The 24,901-nt window shown below is 42.6% G+C and overlaps 1 protein-coding gene across 1 annotated transcript in view; it reads left to right on the top strand.

Moving 5' to 3' along the window:
* The window catches only part of ARHGEF33 (Rho guanine nucleotide exchange factor 33), a 371,211-nt gene that overhangs the window by 131,249 nt on the left and 215,061 nt on the right, over positions 1-24,901 (top strand). The window contains exon 10 of the mRNA XM_086925777.1: positions 21,908-22,040. Coding sequence (XP_086781903.1) covers positions 21,908-22,040 — 133 coding nt within the window. The remainder of the gene's footprint in view (positions 1-21,907; positions 22,041-24,901) is intronic.

The following is a 24,901-nucleotide window of genomic DNA, read 5'->3' as shown; positions in this document are numbered from 1 at the left end:
TGATTTTGCCTGTCTTTAAAGTGAGACTTAAATAGCATTCGTTGCTGCCCCTTTTTGGTGGGCAAATGTTACAACATGATGAGTGGTAGGTGAGTCATTGGAAGCTGAAGCCAGAGGACCAGCCCTGGCTTAACTTGTGGTCCCCCTAGACTCCTGCACCCAGAATGAGCCTAGAATTCCATGCGCGCACCCTATCCTCAAAGCTGTTGACTGTCCCACCTCCACCTGTGCTGCCAAATAGGTATTCTGGCCAATAGCGCTGCACTGAATTCATCTTTGTCTCTGTGAAGATGTTAATGGTGTTGGAGAGACCTTTGTTTTGCTGCTAGTACATTTAACTGCTGTTATGGAAGTGCTGAACCTCTCCTGATGTATGCCTCTTTGATAAGTACGGAGAAGTCTGTGTCATCAACGTAAAAACAGAACTGGCATGTTCTGTTTTCCATTAACTTAGCACGGTTTACGAAAATTACTTCTTGTATCAGCTCAATTTAACCTGGTGACATAAAAAATCTGTCCCCTTTTATGTTAAACAGTCGATAGACGGTGATACATGTCGAATTTCTTAATTAATTGCATACTGTTCATTCAGACTAGGCTACTTGGGTTCAAATCCTGGCGTCCCCTTTAGTTCAAATTGTGGAATCATAAGCAAATCACTTTGCTTCACTGTGCCTTATATTAACTTGAATACATTCAGTTGAGGATATGTGCTCTATAAAAATATCCCACATTCTACACACCCACCCGCCAGCTCCGTTCCGCCAGCCTCGCCCTCGCCTCCATCCCACGAATCCGCAAATCCACCGTCGGAGGAAGATCCTTCTCCTACCTGGCAGCTAAGACATGGAACTCCCTCCCCACTCACTTACGGCTGACCCTGGACCATCTCTCCTTCACGAAACAACTCAAGTCCTGGCTGTTCGAGCAGTAGCGACCCCCCCCCCAGCGCCTTGAGACCCTTATGGGTGAGTAGCGCGCTATACAAATTCTGTTGATTGATTGATATTAAAGTTCATGTTTAAAAACGATCAGCTATAACTTATGGCAACAAAATGCTATAATAGTGAAATGCAAGCATTCATGAAGCAATCATATATTTCTTGTCGTTCGCTGCATCATTCAGTTGGCAAATCTTTTGATGACTGGCTCGTTCTTTGAACCAAGTCAGACCACTGCCCCGGCTCGACCACCTCGTGTCTGTGGCCCCTACCTTTGATTTATTTTTTACAGTTTTACACAGTGCGAACTCGACCCAAGGGTATTCGAGCCAGTTACACAAGGTGATGTAGAGGCAGGGGGAATTCACAGAATTTTGAGCCGATGCTAAGAATCGAACCTAGATTCCCAGTTTCAAAGACCGCAGCTCTGGCCATAACGCCCATCCTCCTGTCCCCATAAATATTGTACCTAAATACTCATGCTGTTCTGTTATTTTATTTTTTATTTGAATTTTGCTATGTTTTGTCTTTATTCTTCGCCTTGAACTTCGGTTCTCTGGCATTTTTGCTCTATATAAACTACATAATATATATAAAGTTGCAGCCCTGTACATTTATTTATAACATCTCCTGTAACGTTGTCATGAGAGGTTCTGTGGACTGGGGTGAGAACGTCCATACTTTATTTGCATTTCAGCCAGTGTTAGCTTCCTTGTCATTTCCGATAAAATTTTGACGATTTGACAGTTCGACTTTGCGACTAAGAATTTAGCATTTCCATATGTACATATGACGTACTCTTTCTTGACACTAACAAAAGCAAGAACTAAGACAACAATTTATTGGAAACCTAATACATTTCTTCACTCTTCATCATCCATTCCATTGCACCATTTAAGGAATTACTCACCTGCCAGCTTCGATGCTTTCCCTGAAAGTTTTATTGGCTAATTGTCTCTTGTCATGAGAAGGTGGTGTCATTACCCCCGTACTCCTCCAGTACTGGTTCGCTCTGAACCCAAACATCATGAGCGACTCATAGCATTAGCACCTGTACTGTGGGTACTACCCTGTGTAGTGAGCGCACCCAAACCACAATCCAGATCACTTCAAAATCTATTGTCCCCCATGCTACCCTTAAGGCACAATTCTAAAAGTAATTTTGCACCAGTCACTTCCATTGTGAAAACCCTTGCCAAAGGTCACTATTTGTTTACTTCAACAGATCATATTTCTAGCCACTCTCTGCTCCCTTCCTCACAAAACTAACTTTACAAATACGAGAACACTCTCATAGCTTTAGCATTTTACATGCAAACTTTTGGAAATGTCAAATCAGCTCTTGTGCCTAGTGTATACTTCTTCAATCCTGCTGTTAGAAATGGGATTTCTGGTTGGCTAAGGCTTGCGCCAAATCCAGGCAGAGACCACCACTCAAGTCAGGGCAAGTGAGTTACACGCCAAAGATAACCCCTGCTCACCCCCTTGGTAGCTTGGCACGAGCAGTCAGGCTAATCCCGGAGGCAATGTGTAAAGCGTTTGCACAACACACACACACAGCAGCAACTTACTAGGCACACCACAAAAGGAATTCCACACAAGGTTAAATAAAAAAATAGCTTTGTATTTGTCAGAAACACATTACCAACATAATCACACATTACACTGTGCCAACTTGCACGGGCAATATTCACAGGGGACTATATACAGGACCAGGCCAATCGGGCCACGGTCTGAACCATCAGAACAGGTAAGTAAGTATAAACCACAACCAGTAATTACTGGTACCATAATGACCTCAGCATTATCACATTAGACATAAACCCACCCTAGGCCCAAACCTCATCAGCATAAACACATTAGGCAAACAGGTACTACCCCCAACACATCATAGCATGAGATTAGCCATTAGCACATTAGGCCCCAACCTCATTACGCAACCTCTGTAGGTATAAACATACTATACCTAAACCTCATTAGTAGCGCACCTTAGAAACTAATAGCAGGGTGCACACTGTACAGTGGAATTACTAAACATAGCCAACCATACACCATGGTACCACATTTAAACCAGGGCAAAAAGCTGTAACCATCCTGTCTGAATACACCCCAGAAACACACTGTAATCACCATATGGCACTGAGGTATAACATGTCATTTGCATTAGGCATAGAACACAGTTAAGCGTCAACCAGGTGTTTATGAATCAAAATAACAACCCCGTTCTTTTTTTGCGAAGCAGGGGAGAATAAAACAGTTCCAACCCACAATCTCTTTAGTTTTAAGGATTCAATATCTGAAAGGTGGGTTTCTTGAATAAGAACAATATCAGGATTGTAAGAGGATAGGTGTGAGAGTACTCTTTGCCTTTTGATAGGGTGATTAAATCCTTTCACATTCCATGAAACAACTTTGAAGGTGAAAGAGTAGTAAACTGATCAAAATTGAAAAATGCAAAAACATACTGTACATTTAGTAATTCAAACTTTAGAGAGGTAATAACCACGAAGATCATCAAAAAGGTAGAAGGAAGGATAGGTAGAGGATGAAAAAGAAAAGGGAAAAGGGAGAGGGGTAGGGAAAGGGAAAGAAGATCAGCAAAAGGAGGAGAAGGAAGAAAAGAGAGAAGGCATAGAAGACAGTACAAATCCAAAGGGATGACTGTATTGAACATACCTGGAAGGGGAAGTACACAAAGAGGGAAGGTGGGGAGGTGGTGATGCGTTACAAGACGGATGGACCAGGGTCAGGAGCAGAACCACACCGAGACCTCACAAAAAAAGGAACAAAGGATGGAACAAGATGGTGAAGGGAACGTCCGACACATATCCGTCTGGGGGGGGGGGAAAAAAAAGGAGAAATTGTTAACATACGGAACATGTGACATAAAGTATAGATCCAGAAATTAGAAAGAGAAAGTAAGTATATATAAGATACGCACCAAAGAGATATGAAGAAAGAAGATAAGCAAGATGAGAAGATTAAGATAAGATAAGGAGTATAGAGAGGTACATGAAATCAGAGAAACACTGCTAGAAAACAAGACATGGAGACAACAAAAGCCAGATTTCAGCCACTGTTCGGAGTAGAGGAGAAGGCGTCCATCCCTTCTTCACTCTGCAAAAAGAGAAAATTCCGTAGTTCACCAGGATCTTGAAATGACCAAGTCTTATTTCGATAAGTGACTCTGAGAGTACAAGGGTGAAACAGGCCATATCTTGCTCCCAGGGAGCGAAGAGAAGGACGCATAGCTAGAAACTCTTTACGTCTGGAGGCAGTGACATTAGAGACATCTTGAGATAAGTAAACTCGTTGACCTTGCCAAGTCACTTGTTTTTTGTTCCTTGCTGCTGAAAGAATCGAAAGGAGATCTGTGTACTTCAAAAATAGGATGATGACTCCACGAGGCTTAGAAGAAGAATCTGTTCTTGCGCCTAATCTATGAGCTCTCTGTATACTGATGGATGTAGAGGGGGGCAAGTCCAAAAGTTTCGGCAGGAAGGTGGTAAAGAAAGTCACTGGATTGTCACCCTCAAGATTTTCCGGCAAATTGTAAATACGAAGGTTGTTCCTTCTATTGCGATTTTCCAAATCCTCTGTATGCTTTTGTAGAGAGAGGACAGTTTTTTCTAATGCAACAATACGTTGCGTATTGGATTGAAGCTCAGGGATGTGTAGCTCAACAGTAGAAAGTCGGGCATCCATGGACTCCCATTTGTCCTTCAAAAGCTGCATATCCGTGCTTGTCTTTTCAACAAAGGAACGCATTGCTCACAGCTCCTCCAAAATTTGATCAGTAGGAGATGTTGAAGGGTTATCTTCCGGTGTAGGAGAATTTTGTTTAAGACGCTTGCCCGATGGAGTAGGCGGAGAGGGCTTACTAGCAGATGGGTGAGCCGAAGAGGTTTTTTGAGAAGACATTTTTGCAGAGTAATTCGATTTAGGTGTACCAGATGAAGAACCCACCGAGGTATTCACAGAGGATGTAAAGACAAATTGAGGTTTACGTAGTCTCACCATAAAAATGTCTTCTTGTGCCAATAACTAATCTCAATTCCCTGAGAGGTATAAAAAGGTGCGTTGAAAATGTTTCAGAAAAACATCGCAGTGTAAGGTAAGTGAAACGCCATAAAATACAAGACGTTCCAAAAAATACAGCAGGAAGTGCGGGACAATTTACACCAGCTTCGCCACAGCAAGCACCATCCACTTAACTGTGCTTTATAGGAGAAACTACTGCGTTGAAGAAGACATGCGAGTGACTGTGAATAATTTCAGAGAAGAAAATCACCCAGAAGTATCCTGAAAGAAACTGTAGCTCTGTTCTAATGTCATTTTGCTGGTAGAAGCAATAAAATGGTTCACTGACGAGTTGAGCTGAAAGGCTGCATTACCAGCATTGGACTGCATTCAGTTTGGAGGAGAGAGGAGAAGAAATAAAACATCATCTGCATATACTTGAATAAACCAACCAGATGACTATGCAATTCCTGCCAGATGGTGACTACGACTTAATTCTGCCAGCATAAACGAGTGGAAAGCCTCAGGGGCATACACCGTAGTATTAAGCCTGGGACAATAAAGCACAGTGCAGCAGCTTCACTCCGAAAAACAATGAGGCAGAAGGCATTGAGAGTCACAAAGAAATCATGAGAGACTTCTAAATTGCGAAAAACAAGAAGTCGTGGTCTCCACAGCAGGCGCGGAAACTCGAAAATGGTGGCTGCATATCTCCAAAGAGGCAAAGAGTGAGCGATTCAACAAGAGGCTGCAATACACCAATAACCTCAAAAAACCTCAAAAAACGGCCTCAAAGGCTCACCTGCATGACAATGTGGCAGAAGACAGCGTTGGCGCGGTGAGCACTGTGGCAGGAATTGGAAGAGGCAAAGTTCGTGAAAGGAACCGCCAGAGCCGAGGCAGCAGACAAAATGGCGGATCCGTGCGCCTCAGAACTTCAATCCGACACAGAAGCGTCAGAACATGTCGGGAAAGGCTGCAGAAGGGCTCCGACTGCTCACGGCATGCTCCGGTTGTGGAAACTGCCAATTTTCATCGAAGACGGTCGTCCCCACCGTCGGAAAATTTCAGGGAGGTGCTGCGGTACGGAGGAGCTCCTCGCCTAGCCGTCCATCTTGCGCGGCACCTAAGCCACGCCCCCCTTATATTCTGTTCTACTTTGACTATATTTGCTTTGTGATGGTTCTGAAAGTGGTCAAGTTGGTCCTATCATATGTAAACATTTCCCTTGTAAATTTTATCTAGTGCCAGGTGGCACCTTGTATTCCTAGATGAAGGGCCCAACAAATACCCACCTCACTTCCCGTACAGCACATTAGTTCTGATATCTTCACTTTAAAGTCTGGATTATGTGCCCCCTTTATGCCCTTTTATTTCTCCTCACCACCGCTTTCCCAGTAACACCCTTCTCATATCCCCCCCACCCTCCTCCGCCTCATTTTCCCAACATGGCCACCACTCGAGTTAAGGCTGGAACTAATTGCTACAGAATCATTTATCCTTCTAGCCAGACTAAAGCTGCAATAAAACAATTGAAGCATAACACTATTGAACGTTTCCCGGATTCCCTTTTTGTTGATCAATTTTACAATGGGCGTCTTGGGAGGCTCAAAAATGATTTCATTTTCTTCACTCACGACACCCCCTCTTGGTCCACCAGTTTATACAATTCCCTTAACATCACCTCCCCCTCCTCTATCCCTTGTGGGAAACAACTAAAAATGTCCCCCTCTGCGTGTTTCAATGGTTACCTCACTATCTCACTGTATAACAACTGTACTGTCATGATCCAAGGCAAAGACACCTGTCTCTCGCTCTTTGACTACCTCTTCCCCTCCCTACTCCCCTTCTCTGCGACCGGGTTTCCCCCTGACTCTCCTTCTAGCTCCACCCATTACTCCCTTTCTCCTCTGCCGACCCCCAACACTCCAATTGGCTGCACTCTCGAGAAGCACAGGTCGACCCTCTTCCCTCCCCCTCCCCTGTGACCTCCTCTCCTATTCCCCCCTCATAGTATGCTCCCTCCCACATCACTTCAGCCTTACCGCTACCTAATACGCTCCTCGTCCAATCTGCACCATCCCGGTACTCCAATCTTTTCTCCACCCTCATATTCCTTCCTGTCACCCCCCTTTTTAGTCCACCTCTCCTCCAACCTTCTCCCCCAGTGAAATTTCCCTACGCTCCCCTTATCCCTCCTTCCATCCCTCCTTTCCACCCCCTCCTCCCCTCGTTATTCACCCCGTTTTTCCACAATCCCACTACATCTCTCTCCTCCCTCCCACTCCTCCAGCAATGCTGTGCTGTTCCCTTTCCCCCTTGGTAACCCTTGCCATTTCCCTCCCTCGTGCCCAGCAGAACCACTTCCTTTCCTCAACTTCCCTTTCATCCCCCCTCACTCTGCCAGATGCCCGTTCCCACACAGCCACCTCTCCTAGCTGACAGGACCTCCACAACCACCTCACCTCTTTTCCTCCCAAACCTCCTATATTCCCATGACTCCACACAGGCCTCCCCTCTCCTTCTACCTTAACGCCGTGTTCCGTACCCTTCTCCCCCTAAATTTATCCTTAATTCCTCTCCTTCTTGCAACACCAACAAAGACAACTCTCCCTTAACCTCCGATTCACTAACTCCCGCTCTCAACCTCCACCTTTCCCCACTTGTGAACCCTACACCCAACTTACCTCCTGTCCCCCACCTCTCCCTGCCTTCTACCACCAATTCCACCCCCCCTGTTTCCATCGAGCCACCCAACCTTCCGTGCTCTGCCTTACTCTCTCTGGAAAATAAGCTGGGCTCTCTTATCACCTCCATCTCCCAGCTTACAGCTGCCATTTCACTTTTAAGCTCTAAGATTTCCACCCTTCCATGCACCTCTACTCCTTCCCAACTGCCCACGAGATGCACCTCGCCCCCTCACCCCAATACAGCCATGCTCATCCTGTCGTCTGCAAACTTCGTTAACCCACACAAGCCCTTGAACGCCACCCTTCTTCAACCTGCATACCCTAGCAACCCTACTATCTACACTATTCCGACCATCTCCTCTGTCAGAACCAAGCGTCCACCTAAACCCTCCCGAGCACCCCCGCATAAGTACAATATCCGGATCACCCTTCAGAGCCCAAGTGCCCCCTTCACCAAAACAGTCTTGACGGAGCTGCGCTGTCTGCTCCACAACTGCAGATCTGTAGTAAAACACAAACTTGAAATCTCCGATATCATCACCCTTCACAATATTGGCATGCTCTTACTCACAGAGACCTGGTTCAACGATACCTCTCACTCTATTTTTGATCTCCTATTACCAACAGGCTATTCTATATTTAGGAATGACAGAACTGACAACACAGGGGGAGGTGTTGCAGTCATCTTTAGAAACTCCCTTCAACTTAGGCTTCTCCTATCAGCTCCTCCCACCGTTCACCCCTCAGATTCCATGTCATTTACTGTGCGCCTCGTAGTGGCCCTTCATTTATGGAAGAACTCACTGATTTCATCAGCGACCAATTCTCGCAAAGTGACAATCAGACCTTCGTGGGTGACTTCAATCTCCACTGGGGCGTACCGTAAGACTCTTCTGTGAACTCGCTGGCCACCTTCCTCTCTGCAAACGATCTTATCCAACACTGCACAGAATCAACACATTCTAAGGTCTCAATCCTGGACCTTGTTATTTCTAAAGCAGGCATGCTTTCTATCACTACCCCTATTCATGTAGACTGGTCTGACCACCTCCTCATCCCATTCTCTCTTCAGCTATCACACTCTATAACTCTTGGCCAACCTAAGAGGGCTATCTCCTGGTTCCGTGATGCCAAAAATATTGATGTCTGTCCCCTCTGTGAATCAGCTTTGTTATCACTTCCAAGGCTAGACCAGAACCTAGATGTTGACGAACTCACCTCCCAATGCCTCACAGTTCTTGCAGCCAAAATTAATAACGTCGCTCCACTCAAAAGCAAAAGGATAAGGCACACTCCCTCAGCACCTTAGTTCAACAAATCCCTCTATGAGGAAAGGAAGCAGCTAAGATTCCTGGAGAAACAATGGAGGCAAGTGCCCTCCACCTATAATTTGGCCACGCTTCTCTTAGCAAGATCCAAGTACAACAAGCACATCTTCCTTGGGAAAGCGGCGCACTTCAAAGCCCTCCTTGACTCAGCCAAAAATAGACCCAAAAAGCTATTCGATCTCATCAAGATTCCTAACTGCTCTCCCCCAACCTCCAAGTTGGAGGACTCTACAAAGAGAGCAGCGGATTTCGCTATCTTCTTCGATGAAAAAGTGTAATCACTTGTGGATCAGGTCGCTCATCCTACCCCTCCTGAGGAGCGCAAATCCTTAGCCATTAGGCAGAACTTTGACCCCATATCTGAAGATGCCCTTCTCAAGTGCATACGCGAAACAAAACCCTCCAACCATTCTCTTGACCCCATCCCCAGTGCCATTGCCATTGACTTCTATTCCCATTCCCTTTCCTATTGGACCACTCTGGTCAACCTCTCCCTCTGTCAAGGTTCCCTTCCTGTCTCCTTCAAAACTGGGCAGGTCACCCCTATGCTTAAAAAACCCACTGCTGATGCGAATGACCTCAACAACTTCCGCCCCATCACTAACCCACCCTTTCTTGCGAAGATCACGGAAAGATGTGTAGCAAAACAACTCTCTTGTCATATCAAGGACAATGATCTTCTTGACAATTGTCAGTCCGGCTTCATCCAAAACTGCAGCACTGAAACAGCCCTACTGCAAGTGGTTGATGACGCGCTGAGGATACTCGATTCGGAGGGGATCCTGTCTTCTAATTCTCCCTGACCTTTCTGCAGCCTTTGACACTGTCAATCACAACACCCTCCTCAATATTCTTCAACGGAGAACGGGCTTGGAGGGCACTGTGCTTAAATGGTTTGCATCCTTCCTCTCTGACAGATCCCAAATGATCAAAATAGCGAACAGTCTTTCATCTCCTGTGGCGGTAGGTCAAGGTGTTCCTTAAGGCTCTATACTTGCACCCACATTGTTCAATCTCTATTTAGAACCACGGGGAAATCTCCTAAATAAATCCGGGATCCACTATCATCTCTATGCAGACGACACTCAAATCTACCTCAAGGTTGCCTCCACTCACGATCTCTCCATCCTAAGCTCTACTCTCAACTCCATTCAAAACTGGATGTCAGCTCATCAACTGATTCTAAATCCCTCCAAAACTGAATTCCTCCTCTTCTCCTCCTCACTCTCTCCTCCCCCGGTTCAATGGATGGATCAGATGAATCTACTTAACAATAAACCCATCATTGTCGACAGCGCAAAATCCCTTGGTGTCATACTCGACAAAAAACTCTATCTAATCCCCCACATCAATTCCATTGCAAAGTCTGCTTGATACCAACTGTGCCTTCTTTGGGGAATCTGTCGCTTCTTCCGGGAGCAGGACCTTATAACCCTGGTGCAATCGCTGGTCCTCTCCAGACTGGACTACTGCAATTCTCATCTTACTGGCCTCCCCAAATCCCACTTGTCTCCCCTTAAATCTGTTTTCCATTCAGCAGCTCGTTTCATTTATGGGGCCAAAAGAAGCGATCACATCACACCGATGTTATCCACCCTCCGCTGGCTTCCCATTGAGGCAAGATCTATCTACAAGACTGCCTGTATCACCCACAAAGCCTTGCACTCTTCCTCTCCTCGCTACCTGGCGAATAAACTTAAACTCTCTGGAGGCTCTAGCCCATCACGTAATGCGGAAAATCTACTGCTTGAACCTCCCACTTTCAAGAAGGAAAGATCAATGGCCCAATCCTTTTCAGGCAACGCGGTGAGAATCTGGAACTCCCTTCCGCCTCAGCTCCGGACCACCGCCTCCTCCCAGGCCTTCAAAACAGACCTCAAGGTTCTCCTCCTCCAAAGACACCTCCAAAAGTAATTTCACGTCCTCTCTATTATCTGAAGGAAGACCTCCCTTTACTGAAAATTCTATGCTCCATGACTATGGAAGTGCCTTCCCAGTGTGTTCTTGTGGTTGGTTTGTTTGCCATTTATTGCAGTATTATCCTTGTACCTGTGTTTGGTACTCTTTTGTAACATGCACACACCACTTTTCTCTTGTAACACACTGTTTGCTACCTCTCAAATTTTGTTTGCCTTGGATACTTGCACAAGTGCCACCATTGCCTATGTAACGTTTGTTCTTGTGCCTGAGTGTCTAGCATATATTGCAGTATTATACCTCTAATTATACTTTGCTTTCTCTTGTAACCTGCACACTTGTCACTTTCTCCTCCTGTGCTCTGTTTGCTACCTCATTTATTTTGTTTGCTCACAATTGTCACTTTTACCTCATGTAACTTAACGTCTGCTTTTGTAATCTGTTCACGTGTAGTTTTCTCCTCATGTATCAGTTTTGTTCCTATTGTGAAGCGCTCTGACGCCTTCGGGTGAAGTCCGCGCTATATAAAAATGCATAAATAAATAAAATAAAAGGACTGGGCCTGCATCTTGAACTCAGGACCACCACAATGACTCCAAGCGCTAGTTGGCTGGCCTCCTGATCAGTTCCTCAGAGATAGAAAAGGCTTTAACCACATTGAAACCAGCACCATGACTTCGTCTGTCATGATATACCCCTCAGTGGTGTCACCCCAGTCCTGGACCCTTGGAAGTGGACCTGAAAGTGCTCTGCCAACTCAGCTGTGGTCCTGTGGGCAGAACCGATGCAGTGCAATGCATCTCCTCCCAGTTCAGCTTCAGAACCGCCAAAGCGCAATGCATCTCCTATGCAGGGCCTCATATTGCAGCCCACAGAATCATCAGAACTGTCACCGCATGATACATCCTTGACGCAGACCTTCACATAACAAGCCCCTTGTCCACAGAATCCTTGATGACAGCGCAGGACTTTGCATCACAGCCCGCAGCTTCTTCAGAACCACTGGTTTGTGACACATCTGCAATGCAGGAATTCGCATCATAAGCCCCTTGTTGATGGCATCCTTGACAACAACGCACGACTATGCATTGCAGCTCAGCAGCCTCTTCCGAACTACTTCTACAAGACACATCCTTGACGAAGGGATCTCGCAACGCTCCCCAACCAGGATTTAAGGTACTTTGTTCAGAAGGCCTCACTTTTTTCCCTGAATATGGACCACGTTCCATCGCAATCAGCTGGAAATTGTGACTTTGTCCTGGTCTGGCAGACCAGATAACCAAAGTTGGTGCTTTGTGCTTCTAGGCACCATTTTTATTTAAACCATTGAAAATGTATATCTCCATGTCTGCTGATTGGATTTTTGTCATTTTGGGTCTCAAACAATGTATTATATTTTTCTAAATTGGTGTGAGATTTTTTTGTGTTGTGTTTTCACCTTATTAATGTTTGAAGTGCTGCATAAATACTTTTCACATTGCATCTATGTTAAGCCTGACTGCTTTTGTGCCAAGCTACAAGATAGTCAAGTACAGGGTAATTTGGGGTTTCTGGCAGAGCAGAAACCTGGAGGACAACAGTGACTACTACCAACAAAGTCCAGACCTTCATCAACACCTGTCTTAGTAAAAATCCTGTAAATCAATTGGCAACACACCATCAGCAATAACGACCTATGGCAGAAGTCTTTCCCACTCCTTGCTCATGAAGACATCCTGCAAAGATCCTGGGGCTTGAAAGGCCACACCTTCTAAAAGCCTGCTGCATACTACACCAGCCATGCTCTGACCTTAAACCCTCAATGGGAAAGGAAAAAAGGAAGGCCAAGAAACACCAGGCGCCGAGGCCTCAAGGCTGACTGCAAGGAGATGGGTTACATCTGTAGTCAGATTGAAAGGAAATCTCAGAACTGAGATGGCTGGAATTTCCTGGTTGATGGTCTATACCACAGGAGAGGTAGTAGGTAGGTAATTCGGGGTTACTTGTGACTTCACACAAAAAGAGATTGTGGTTGCTGCTTGAGTAGGGTTACAGCTTCCTTAACCAGTAATCCAATTTACTACACTTCCCCAATCTATGTTCTGTTAATATAGTCTGAATAATGTCATTATTAATAAAAATGCACTCGGTGGAATGGCAAACAGATCCATATTTTTCAGTGTGTCTTTATTTCCATCAATCATATTTACTGTTTTTCTGTTTGATGGTTTGTACAAGTTAACAAAGTGCCCACATCTACTGCACCCCCTGCACTTTTTTCTAATTTAATTTTACTGCATCTGCACTAACTCCGGTGTCCACTTTATCTCTATATCTTCTCTGGTTTTACTTCTTCGAACTTTCCTTCCCAATGACACTCAACATCCTCACATGTTTCTGTAGCATCACCCTTGTTGACCACTTTAGTAATGGCAATGGATTACTCTAAAATTTGGGCACTACCTATGGTCTGGTCCAAACTAGTGTTTTTGTTGGGACAACAAATGATCATGAACAATCTTTGAATGTCAATAAACAAACATTTTTTCTCTACAGTCTCTTATTTATATTGCTGCAAAAAATACAAATTCGTCTAGCTTTAGGATAATGTCATTAAAAGTTGTATTTTTCTTAGTCTCCGTTTATGTGTAGACATAACTGTATTTATTCTCCTTCTTGAAATAGCATCAAATCGCTAATCTTAAAAACATACTGATCGGAGTCAGCTGACATGGATTGTGTTTTGACTGTCTTAACCACTTAAATGATATAGTCGGATTTCACAAGGGAGGCTTCTGGTCCTTCAAATAGCCTGCTCCCCTTACAGCAAGATTCTCTCAGAGGGCTTATGGACTAGGATACTACAAAGGAGCGCATTACATTGTTTTTTTTAAACCTGTCGAACGCTAGGATTTCAAATGAACTACAGATACTGATATATTATTTGCTTGTTTGCTTACTTAAGCAAAAGTACTAATCAATAAGGTTAACACAATCTTTAACTGTCTCAAAATTCTGCCCCTTGGGCCACAATTTGATTTATATTTCAGCACCCTACTACAAAGAGTCCTACAGCTCATTAAATGTTAACTATTGGTGAATGGTCCAAGAAGGTCAATTCACCAAAATGCAGAGGTGTCGCAATTGACATTACACACCCCTGTTACCCAATAACATCATAGGAAGTGACACCATATGATCTTTGACACTGAAGGCCATATTATCAAGAACAGTGATAACATTATCGCCGCTTTAGCGGCAGGAAACTGCTGATAAAGCGACGATAAGGGACTTGATAATATGCCCTTGTGAATTCCCATAGAAGCCCAGGTTCACACCAGAACCTGGGCTTCTATGGGACTTCACAAGTATCAAGCCCCTTATTGCTGCTTTAGCTGCAGTTTCCTGCCGCTAAAACAGTGATAACGTCATCGCCGTTCTTGATAATATGGCCCTGAATCTCCGTAAGAAGTGATGTCATCCTGAAGATATCACAATAATTGGCATTGCTGATGTTAAGAACACCTTATGCGCGCAATTACATAATAACAGTTACTAACACAGATAAATATGCTGTGATGAAACACGTGTAGGCTTACACATGCTGTGATGAAACACGTGTAGGCTTAAGTGATTGATACAGTGAATCCTGAGAAGTGGACACTGTTCACAAATAAAACTCTTTTGAAAAATCTACTTTGGGTGTGATCTATCCGGAATCATTAAAGTACTCAATGAGGAAGATATTTTGAATAAATATAGTGTGCTCTGGTTTCCTGCCAATTCAACATAAGAGGGGGTGGTTTCACCACTTCTCCTTTTACAGAGGTTAAGGTTTTCCTCTGACCAAGAAGCACCTACCTAGATACCACAAGAACTTAAATCTATACCGTTAGAAGTCGAGCGCCTAAATCTTTCTGAACACTTAAAAAAACGACCCACAGATATAAACAGATAAATATGTGTTTTCTATTTTTTTATATCCAGAAAAGTGAAAGGGCTTCTTTTGCTATAGTCGCAGGAGAAGATTTTCATCCAGTTCACTGTTGCTTTATCCCCCTTACTCCACATTTATCGCTGAGTACATGTGCACTCCATGGCCCCACCTCTTCAATCTCACTCTCTCTGCCCTACTCCCTATATTCTGCAGGCCTTCCCTGGCATCACATGGAGACATTGTGCCCTTTTAGCACTTGTCTGTACTATCCTGTTGCCCACTGCAATGCCCAGCTGGTAGTTCGGGTCCTTTCTCCCTGTTTCTTCTATGGCAACTTGCATTAACTGATCCAATAGGTTCATCTGGTTCCTAGACACGTTTAAGCCATACCCACAATGACCACACACCATCTGCCATTTTGGAAATTGCTGTAAACAGTCCAGTTAATGGAACTCCTCCTTTAGTGATAAAGTTTTTCTATTATTATATATACCCATAAGATCACTTGCTACCGTCCCCATGTTTATCACCAATTGCCCAAAGTGGACCTCAACATCATCCAAGTCTAATGCGCCCACATATATAGTAAAACTCCATACCAGAGCTCCAGAGAAACAACTTTTACCCATTTTGGCTGCCTCCCACTTCCTCGATGTAAACATACGTTATATGGTTGATGTGTGTTTTTATTGTACATTTGTTGATAAGAAAAAAGCGTTCAATGTGGAAGATTTTCATAAAGGAAAGCGCTCCCCTATATTTAATTCATGAATTTTCCTCAATATGTTATATGTGAGAGTAATAAAGTCAGCTTTTTGGCACTTACCGAGCTTTGTCTTCCAACGCGATCTTAGGTGAACTTGTCTAAGAGGGAAGGGTCGAGATTAAAAACCCATCCATTCAATCTAGAAGAAAGTGACTGGTTCCATGTACTCACCCCCTCAAATATAGCCACTGTGTGTTTTTGGCTGTGCCATTGATTAGTACCATACAGGAATACGTTGCTGAAGGCAATAAAATAAATAATGCTATTGAACTTTATCGGCTGAAATTCCAAGTCATATGCAACATAGCATGTGGTTATCTAGGGCTAGATGTAGGTAATTTGGGTTTACCGATTCATAAATACCAAATTTTACTGATTCGGTATTTATGAATCGGTAAATCCAATGTAGGTAATAATTCGGTAAAAAATACCGAATCAGTAGGATACCAAAAAATTCAAGGGTGGCAGGGTGTCACTTTGACATCCTGTTGCACCCCTGATTAGTGCTTGTGTGCCACATGGCACAAGTGTAAATGCACATATTTGCATTTACATAGGAATTCGTTATTTAGCACCAACTAATAGTTGGTGGTAAATAAAGAATCCTTAAAGCCCTGTAGCACTGTTTACAGTGCTACCTACATTACAAAATACAGATTCGGTAATTTTACCGAATCGGTAATTTTACCTAATCTGTAAATTTACCGATTCGGTAAAATTACCGAATCTGTATTTTTTCATTCCCTACATCTCAGTTTCCAAATACCGGTCGGTAACAGATGAAAATCTGTATTTTCGGACGTTACCGACCGGTATTTGGATACCTACATCTGGCCCCAAGTCTTTAGATCATATTCTTTTTTTAGTGGATTTAGGGCTGTGTTGATATAAGAAAAAATGAGTGCCACTAGTACTGTACGTCTAGTCGTTGGGTTCCCGTTCTTTTAGACACATTTCACTCAGAGAATTACGGATAGTCACCCGAAGGCAAGCAAAGACGATGCAATACTGATCCTGCAAGGATGGCATGTGTTTGACTCAAATGAAACCCCATGTAATAATCACTACCTATCCTACTGCGTTTCATTGAAATGCATTTTCCCTTGACTTTTCTTTGCTCTTTCCTTATGAGTCAACCAAAGCTTCTTTTGGAGCAGAGCTGTGACTGATGTGCTTATATTTGGCCCCTTCTGTGATGAGGTAAAATAACAGCAGAGTAGAAACCTGCCAGAGGAATTACAAGTGGTAAAGGAGCATTGTCTCAAACATTCCCGCCCATTACCTTCTGATTTTTATTTGTTTTCTTTTTTTAGATTGATATAGTGCGAACTGGACCCGAAGGTACTTGAGCACTTTACATGAGCATCAGTTACGTTCCACAAGGACACCTTCGTGTTTTTTGGGCAGGCACTGGGGAGATCACAGGATGTGGAGTCGACCCTGAGGCTCGAACCTTGGTTTAAGAGCTCCAAAGTCGGCAGCCTAGCCTGACCACATCCTCTCCTTTGATTGTCTCCCTCAAGGGTAGAGTTAGTCCAGATATGGAGTTCAGGCTTGCTGCAGAAGCGTGGACATCAATGGCACAGCAGGTGCAGTGGCACCGAGAACCAGAATTGTGAGCTTTTTACTCACCAGCAAGGACCTTGGCTGACCAGTTTTCCATGCTTGCATTACATCCTCTGGCACTCTTGCCATCCACTGGTTTGTTGTGATGAGATACTGAAGCTGGATCTCACTGATGATGCTCTGTGGCACCAAAACGCATCTGGAGCTGTTTTTGTTTCCCTGTAGACAGGACACAGCTTACAATTTCAGGCTGCATTGTATATTGTTGCAACTGCATACAGAAGGCGAAGTGTTCAAATGACTATGTTACTGTCCAGTGGACGTGATTCACAAAGGGCTTCCGCACTCATGGTGGATGCCCCATAGTCATGGGGGAAGTCTGCACAGTTGGGTCGGAATCTCTACAATGAAAATACTAATTGTGGAGATTCTCCCCGAGTGTGGGGACCCCCCCCCCCCCCCCCTCCTCACGACTGTGGGGCCACTGCCACGAGTGTGGAAGCCCTTTGTGAATCAGGTCACTAGTTGCTTTCAGCACCTAAACAAGGAAGAGCACAATCCTTGGCAAGTTCACTTATCAACACATGTAAAGCAATCACAGTTGTGTAATGCAACAGAAAAGTGAAATTTGAAATGTGCCAAATGCACAAAGGCATTTAAAACCAGTATCGGCACCCTATAATGGAGTTTGGCAGGTCAGTGTGTAGGCCGGCATTTTGGCTCTTTGTGGGACTTGTAAAAACACAATATATAGGTGCTAAACAAGGTTAGGAGACTGAATGCATTAGTGTTTCCTGTCGGAAATATTTGTACTAATAGTAAGGATATTAACAGTAAAAAATAACCCCCTGTTAATAGCCCAAATATTACAACACATATTTCCTGCAGCAAGCACTAATTCACCCAGTTTCCCATACCTTGCAAAACACCTATACAATGTGTTTTTACAAGTTCAAAGCAGCTGAATTGCCAATATGGGTCACTTTCTTGTGTATCTCATTTGCTACTGGGGGCCTATTTTAATTTTACGCTATGGCCTCTTAACTGCCCATTCCGTTCCTATTTAGAATAGTGAACAAAGATCGAAAATGAGACATTTCCCAACAAAGGAGTCTGCGCCACCTCCCCTTGTGCAGTCAGGGCCAACTATAGTGCTGGTGGCGCCTGGTGCAACAATCTTTTTTGTCTCCCCCCCCATGACTTCCTTCTCCAAATATTACCGCTACCACCCTCCAACAGTGCCCCTCTATTCTCCATAGTTCGTCTTTCACATGAAATTAATTTGTGTTAAGCCACTGGTTGGGGTTGGCTTTAATAATACGAATATATTTTTACCCAAACGAACTCTTGTTAGCAACTTTAGAACACTTTAAGGCTGGGGAAAAAACATAATGTTCTAACCTATACCAAGCAGTCTGCATGTAGTTCTTTGATGACAGTTCATAAGTCACTGTGTCTATAGATTGCAAGTAACAAAAGGATTTCTGGGACAAAAGCAGCAACCCACTGAGCTATCCACATAAAATACAATTCTGTGATCTGCATAGTACACATTCTATGCAGTAGGTATATTAACCCTCTGCTAATTTATGATGAGTTCCAACTGCCACTAAATAAAAAAAACTCTGATCTCTATCCAGCAGGAACATTAATCACCAGAATGATCTTGACATTTTTATTGTTGTCTGAAAACTGCTGGACTCACACGGAACTCTACAGCATATGCTTTTAAACCCATAGGTTATTTCTAAACGGCACTCTCTGAGCTCAGGGCCTGTTACAGTTTCACCAGTCACACCACCCTAAAGCCGGCCCCCTACACCCTGTACCAAGCTTGAGATAACGCGGCTAATAGTCTGCCTCAGCCTTTGACAGAGCATGCTCAGTGCTTAATATTAAAATGATCTGCTATGTTCGGCTTGCCTGTTTAAGCAATCTGCCCTGGACATAGATCTGTTTAATATTGTTTTTGTCTGCATTTTTACTTCCTCAAATTGCATGATGTCACAAAAAGCCTCCTTCAATGATATTCCTAAAACCCGACACAAACAATTCAATTTGACTTAAAACTTAAATGTTTTCTCTCTTTTCCTTCTTCCCACTGACCCTGTCCTTACCTTGCATCTTGCACCTATCTTCCTTTAAACTATATTCCTGCAGCCTAAAAACACTCAATCACTCAATCACTGATAAAGTATCTATTTTATTCACCCCACCAAGTATTTATATGAACCTGAATGGCTCCCACTACTGAGCACACCCAGCTCCCGCTAATCTACAACAAAACTAGAGTAAATCCCCTGAATAGTTTACATTGAGAGCACCTGACTAATCACAAAAAGCAATAGCCACTGGTTTAACCACAGTCGCGGGCTACTCGCCGTAAAACTCTTCAACGCCTCATCAGCAGTGGTAAACACTATATAAATGCAATTGCAATTAGAATTACAATTCACACGGTAAATTGAACTTATGTTTGCAGATGACATAATTTACTAGAGCAAATTCTCTAAACATGATGGTACATTTGTAAGATTATTACATGTAATATTACCCTATTGATTTAATTTATAGTCACAAACTTTTTCTCAGCCCATTACCACCTAGAAACTGAGGGATTTACTTCTGTCAAGTATAGGAGAAAATCTCCTTTCAGGGATGGAGTGGGTGGGGCCAAGTAACCCCAAAGAACAAATTACTTACCTTCTGTAATGCTCTTTCTGGTTGATATTCTATCTAACCCAGATTGCTCAGCTTTTGAATATTCCCCAGGGATTCTGTTGGATATAGAAACATTTTAAGTAGTACCCCTGTGTGCCGGTATGTGGCTTCATGCATGTAGGAGCTCCCTGTGCACCCTGATGGCAGTAGCTTTCTAGGCAGTCCATGCCACTAGACGCAGATCCCGACAGCAAATTGGCTTTGACCAGCTTGCAGCTGTCTATTCTTGCTACGTTTTTAGGTCTAAAAGAGTTGAGTTCACAGAACTGTATGTTGGGTGGGTCGGTGAGGAATTTGCTGTTTGAATATCTACCAGAAAGAGTGTTACCAAAGGTAAGTAACTTGTTTTTCTGATAGATCCTTCTAACCACAGATTTGTCATATTTTGAATAAATACCAAAGCAGTACCGGTCTGTGATCTGGCTCAAACCAAAAAGTCCGGCAGGAGGGAGCGGGCAAATTCCCCATCTCAACTGACCCGGGCTCCAGACACACAAATGTATTGAGTAACAGCCTGGCAGATGTCCAGAACAGGTACTCAGCATGCCAATGCAGTAGTAGCAGCCTCGGCTCTGGTGGAATAAGCCTGCAAACCTTCCAGGGGCTGCTTCTTGCACAATACATAGCAGATTTTAATGCAGAAAACTGTTCACTGAGAGATAGTCCTCTTCTATCCTGCCTTGCCCTTTTGTGCTCCAGCAAATCCCACAAAGAACTGATCATCCATACGATGCTCTCTGGTACAATCAATGTGAAAGCGAAGAGCCCTTATGTGATCCTTCTCCTTAGAGAGTTGAGGTGGGGCAAAGAACATCGGTGGGGAAATGATTTGCCCAATATGAAAAGGAGTCACAACTTTCAGAAGAAAAGAAGCTCAGGACCAGCTTGTCTTGGAAGGAAGTCTTGTATGGCAGGTTGTTGGTATAGCGTTTGCAGGTCACTTACCCACAATATCGATGTTGTGGAGATGAGGGATACTGTCTTAAAGGCCCCTGATTAGTGTCTGATGGCGCTGGAAGAAAGGAACTGGCATCCGCATGCTCAAGTTGCGCCTACATGCCATTCTTACAATGGCACGGAGCCACCCAATGCCACCATCCTGCAGCAGTGCTTAAAGAGCTTCCGGACCCAGGCTCTTTCCTGCAGAATAGTCAAAAAGTGATGAGTCTGTGGTTACAAGAATCTATCAGAATTCACTGAGCAACAAGTAAAAATTATCATTAGTATTGTAGAGAAAAATATTCTGCCTGGGGAGAAAAATAGAAAAAGTCACAAAGTGCAATTGCACTCAAAAAAGATATTTCGCCTACATAATTGTTTATTAGGTACAATCACACTTGCGGACAAGGTTTGACTTCCTTTAATTCGGAATTCTCGAATGTTTTTCAGAAATTTATGGAAACTATTTATGTTGCAGCCTTTGAGTATTCCAGGAGTTCATCAATCCTGTGTAAAATGTGACTGGATAGTGGGGAGCTGGTCAAACAGTTTGTCCCGGACTTATTTGGGAACAGAACCAACATTGGTTCTCACGAGGGTGGTAATCTTTCTAATGGCACAAGCAAGCTAAAATGATGGAATAGAATGCTATCTTGAGAAATTCCCAGTGGTTAAGTAGTGTTTGCTTAACTTACATCCATCATTGTATTGTCCAGTGAGTCCTTGTAGGCAGGAGCAGTGTGCCGGATCTGGGCCTGAGTAATCTATGCCTTGGTGGTCACAAAGTGAGACAGGACATAAATCCAGGGGTTATCTTGAAAAAGGCACCGGAGGTAAGAGGTGTTGAACAGATTACATGGTCCAGTCCTAGAAAGATTAAATGCAGTTTTCATTATTCAGAGGTAAATACACAGGTTCTCAGAATAGAAAGAAAAAGTTTGTGTCTCATTGGAAAATGACTTGAGGGCGGACAGTAAAATATAGTTTTGAAGTTAATATTTGTGATAACTACTTAGCATCTACAATGCTCGTGTGATATCACGCGTGTGTGCTTTTATGCCGTATGCTTGTGTCATTAACCAGTGAAATTGTCTTTTACCAAGTTTCCTTCCAAGCTCTCTGCGATACCTGGCCCAGCTGCACATTGACCTGCTCCACACACTGCAAGAGAGGGTGCTAAAGTGGTCACGCCAGGGAATCCTGGGGGATATATTTCTGAAGCTCACAAACGACGAGGTGCGTTTTCCATACTAACAGAGCAAATAAAAAATTAACAACAATAAAGCATGGCATTGTTTGAATCTGTAAGTCTCCCACATAGCATAAGCAAACAGTTTGCTGCAATCAGCCCGGTATGACATTAGAGTCCTGTTAGAGGTGTCTACAAATTAATCTTGTATTTTTCATGCTCTTCCTCAGAGCTTCTTAGCCTTTAGACTACTGTGGATCCTCACTGAATCCCTAAGGGTACCTGGAGACCCGGCCTAAGATTTCAAAGAATCGAACCTCAAAACAATACACATAAATACAAAAGCATGTATACATCAAACAAATGCTAAAATGGCAAATAGGTTGTTCAGTTCACAAACAAAAAAAATCAACATTTTTATTCTAAGGGGAAGGTTATAGATTTTCAAAATGTAGTTTAATTTCTAAAAGACAAAGCGATATGATAGTCCGTAGCATATCATGTCTTTGTTCCTAATATATGCTTTCTTTTTGTGGGCACATACTAATGCTTCATTTGAGGCCACCATTTGTTATTAATAGATTGAATTTGTTGTACCTTCTCTGCTCCAGTCAAGCTAAGAATACCAACTTAATTTTAGCCTCCAAATTTAAAACCCCTCACATTTATAGAATACTAGCTTGCCCGTCGCGCGTTGCTGCGATCTCAGAAGAAAGGAAATTTAAGGAAACTTGTTATGATAACATTTAATTTGCATTGTGTCATTTTTATTGAAACTTATTAATTTTAATATGGAAAACATTTTAAAGGGTTCTTTTAATTCTGTTTATTTATTCGAGTGCTTGTGGATACACAGTATTTTTTGTTTTTCCGTCTGGTGCGTACACAAATAAATCAGGTCTTCCGACGCGTGAGCTGGCCACATACAGTTGTCCATGTGAGAAGCACGGATTCTCCAAATCTAGTCCACACACTTGCAGCGATTGTCCTTGTGCTTTCTTGATGGTCATTGCAAAAGCGAGTAGCACCGTAAACTGTAAACGTTCAGTATTGGAAAGATTATGAGTGCCCTAGGGGGCCGATATTTAACACATTTTTCTTTTTTTTTGCCAGAAACCTTTGCGGGAGTGTACTCAACAACTTTTAACAATTTTTTTTTTAATGTAATTTTTTTATTTTTTTTTGCCAGAAACCTTTGCGGGAGTGTACTCAACAACTTCCCAAAGTTTCATGCCTATTGGATGAATGGTGTAGTAATGCATAAGGGACAAACAGACATACTTTAGTTTCTATATATATAGATTTTAAAATGTGTTTCTTTTTTATGTGCATATACTTTGGTAATGTGCTGATATTATGTACTTTTCTAAGCAGTCACACACCCCCTGAGTAAGTATTGCAGAACCGCTGCTCTACATTATAGGCTACCACCTTAAAAAAACACTTCTATGGAGAGTTAGGGAATGGTGATTAGGGCATAAAGAGTTGTATAACAACAGGCTGGTGCCTTAATTTCATGACAGGTTGACAGTAAAGTGGCACTTTACTATGGCTGCCATAACATTCATTTCCATCAAGGTTTATTTAATTCCTCAGTGCCAATTCAAGACAATGATTCATTCAACAGTCTTCCTTTGAACAGAAACTTTAAAGGATTAGGTGGGTTCACTGATAGAATATAGAATCCCAAAATATCCCCATATACAAATATCGATGCAAAAATAGCGGTCACAAATATTGACATCCTATATTTAAAATTGTAAGTACAAAATATCGAAACAAAAATATTGATGTAAAAAAGATCGATTTTTTAATTTAAATAAAAATGTATTTTGAAAATATGAAATAAAATTACCTTAAATTATTTTTAGATTTAATATACATTATATATTTTAACAAATATAATAAAATAAATGTATTTTAAAGAATATTTAAACATACAAATATAAAATGTAATATATATATATATATATAATTATATATATATGTCCTTTAAAACAATCAATAAACTATTAATTTTAATGTATTCTATAATTTTATAAATATATGAAAATGTACAAAAATATATATGTATATATGTGCATACACTTGTGACATAAAATCTAATAAAAACATTATATTATAAATTAAAACATTAAAATATTTAATAGTCTTTCAAATTAAATGTTGCACTCCATTGAGTGCAACAGTAGGGAAAGTGTTGGATAGCGGAGGGGTACAAATGACTATTCCCACTCCAGTACGTGCAACAGTGGGGGTAAAAATTACTATTCCCATTCGAGTGGGTGCAACAGTAGGGAAAGTGTTGGACAGCGGAGGGGTAAAAATTACTATTCCCACTCTAGTGGGTGCAACAGTAGAGAAAGTGTTGGATAGCGGATGGGTACAAATGACTATTCCCACTCCAGTACGTGCAACAGTGGGGGTAAAAATTACTATTCCCATTCGAGTGGGTGCAACAGTAGGGAAAGTGTTGGATAGCGGAGGGGTAAAAATTACTATTCCCACTCCAGTGGGTGCAACAGTAGGGAAAGTGTTGGATAGCGGATGGGTAAAAATGACTATACCCACTACAGTGGGTGCAACCGTAGGTAAAGTGTTGGATAGTGGTGAGAGGTAAATATTACTATTCCCACTCCAGTGGATGCAACAGTAGGGAAAGTGTTGGATAGCCGAGGGTTCAAAATTACTATACCCACTCCGGTGAGTGCAACAGTAGGGAAAGTGTTGGATAGCGAAGGGATAAAAAGTACTATTCCTACTCCAGTTTGTGCAACAGTAGGGAAAGTGTTGGCTAGTGGAGGGGTAAAAAATTATATTTCCACTAGAGTCAGTACAAAATTAAAAACAAACAAATTAACAACAACAGAAAAGATTTTAAAAATCAAAAAAATAAAACATGTATCAA

This window comes from Lissotriton vulgaris, chromosome 6, assembly GCF_964263255.1.
Source record: "Lissotriton vulgaris chromosome 6, aLisVul1.2, whole genome shotgun sequence".
Taxonomy (NCBI): domain Eukaryota; kingdom Metazoa; phylum Chordata; class Amphibia; order Caudata; family Salamandridae; genus Lissotriton; species Lissotriton vulgaris.
This window is presented reverse-complemented; position numbering and strand designations above follow the sequence as displayed.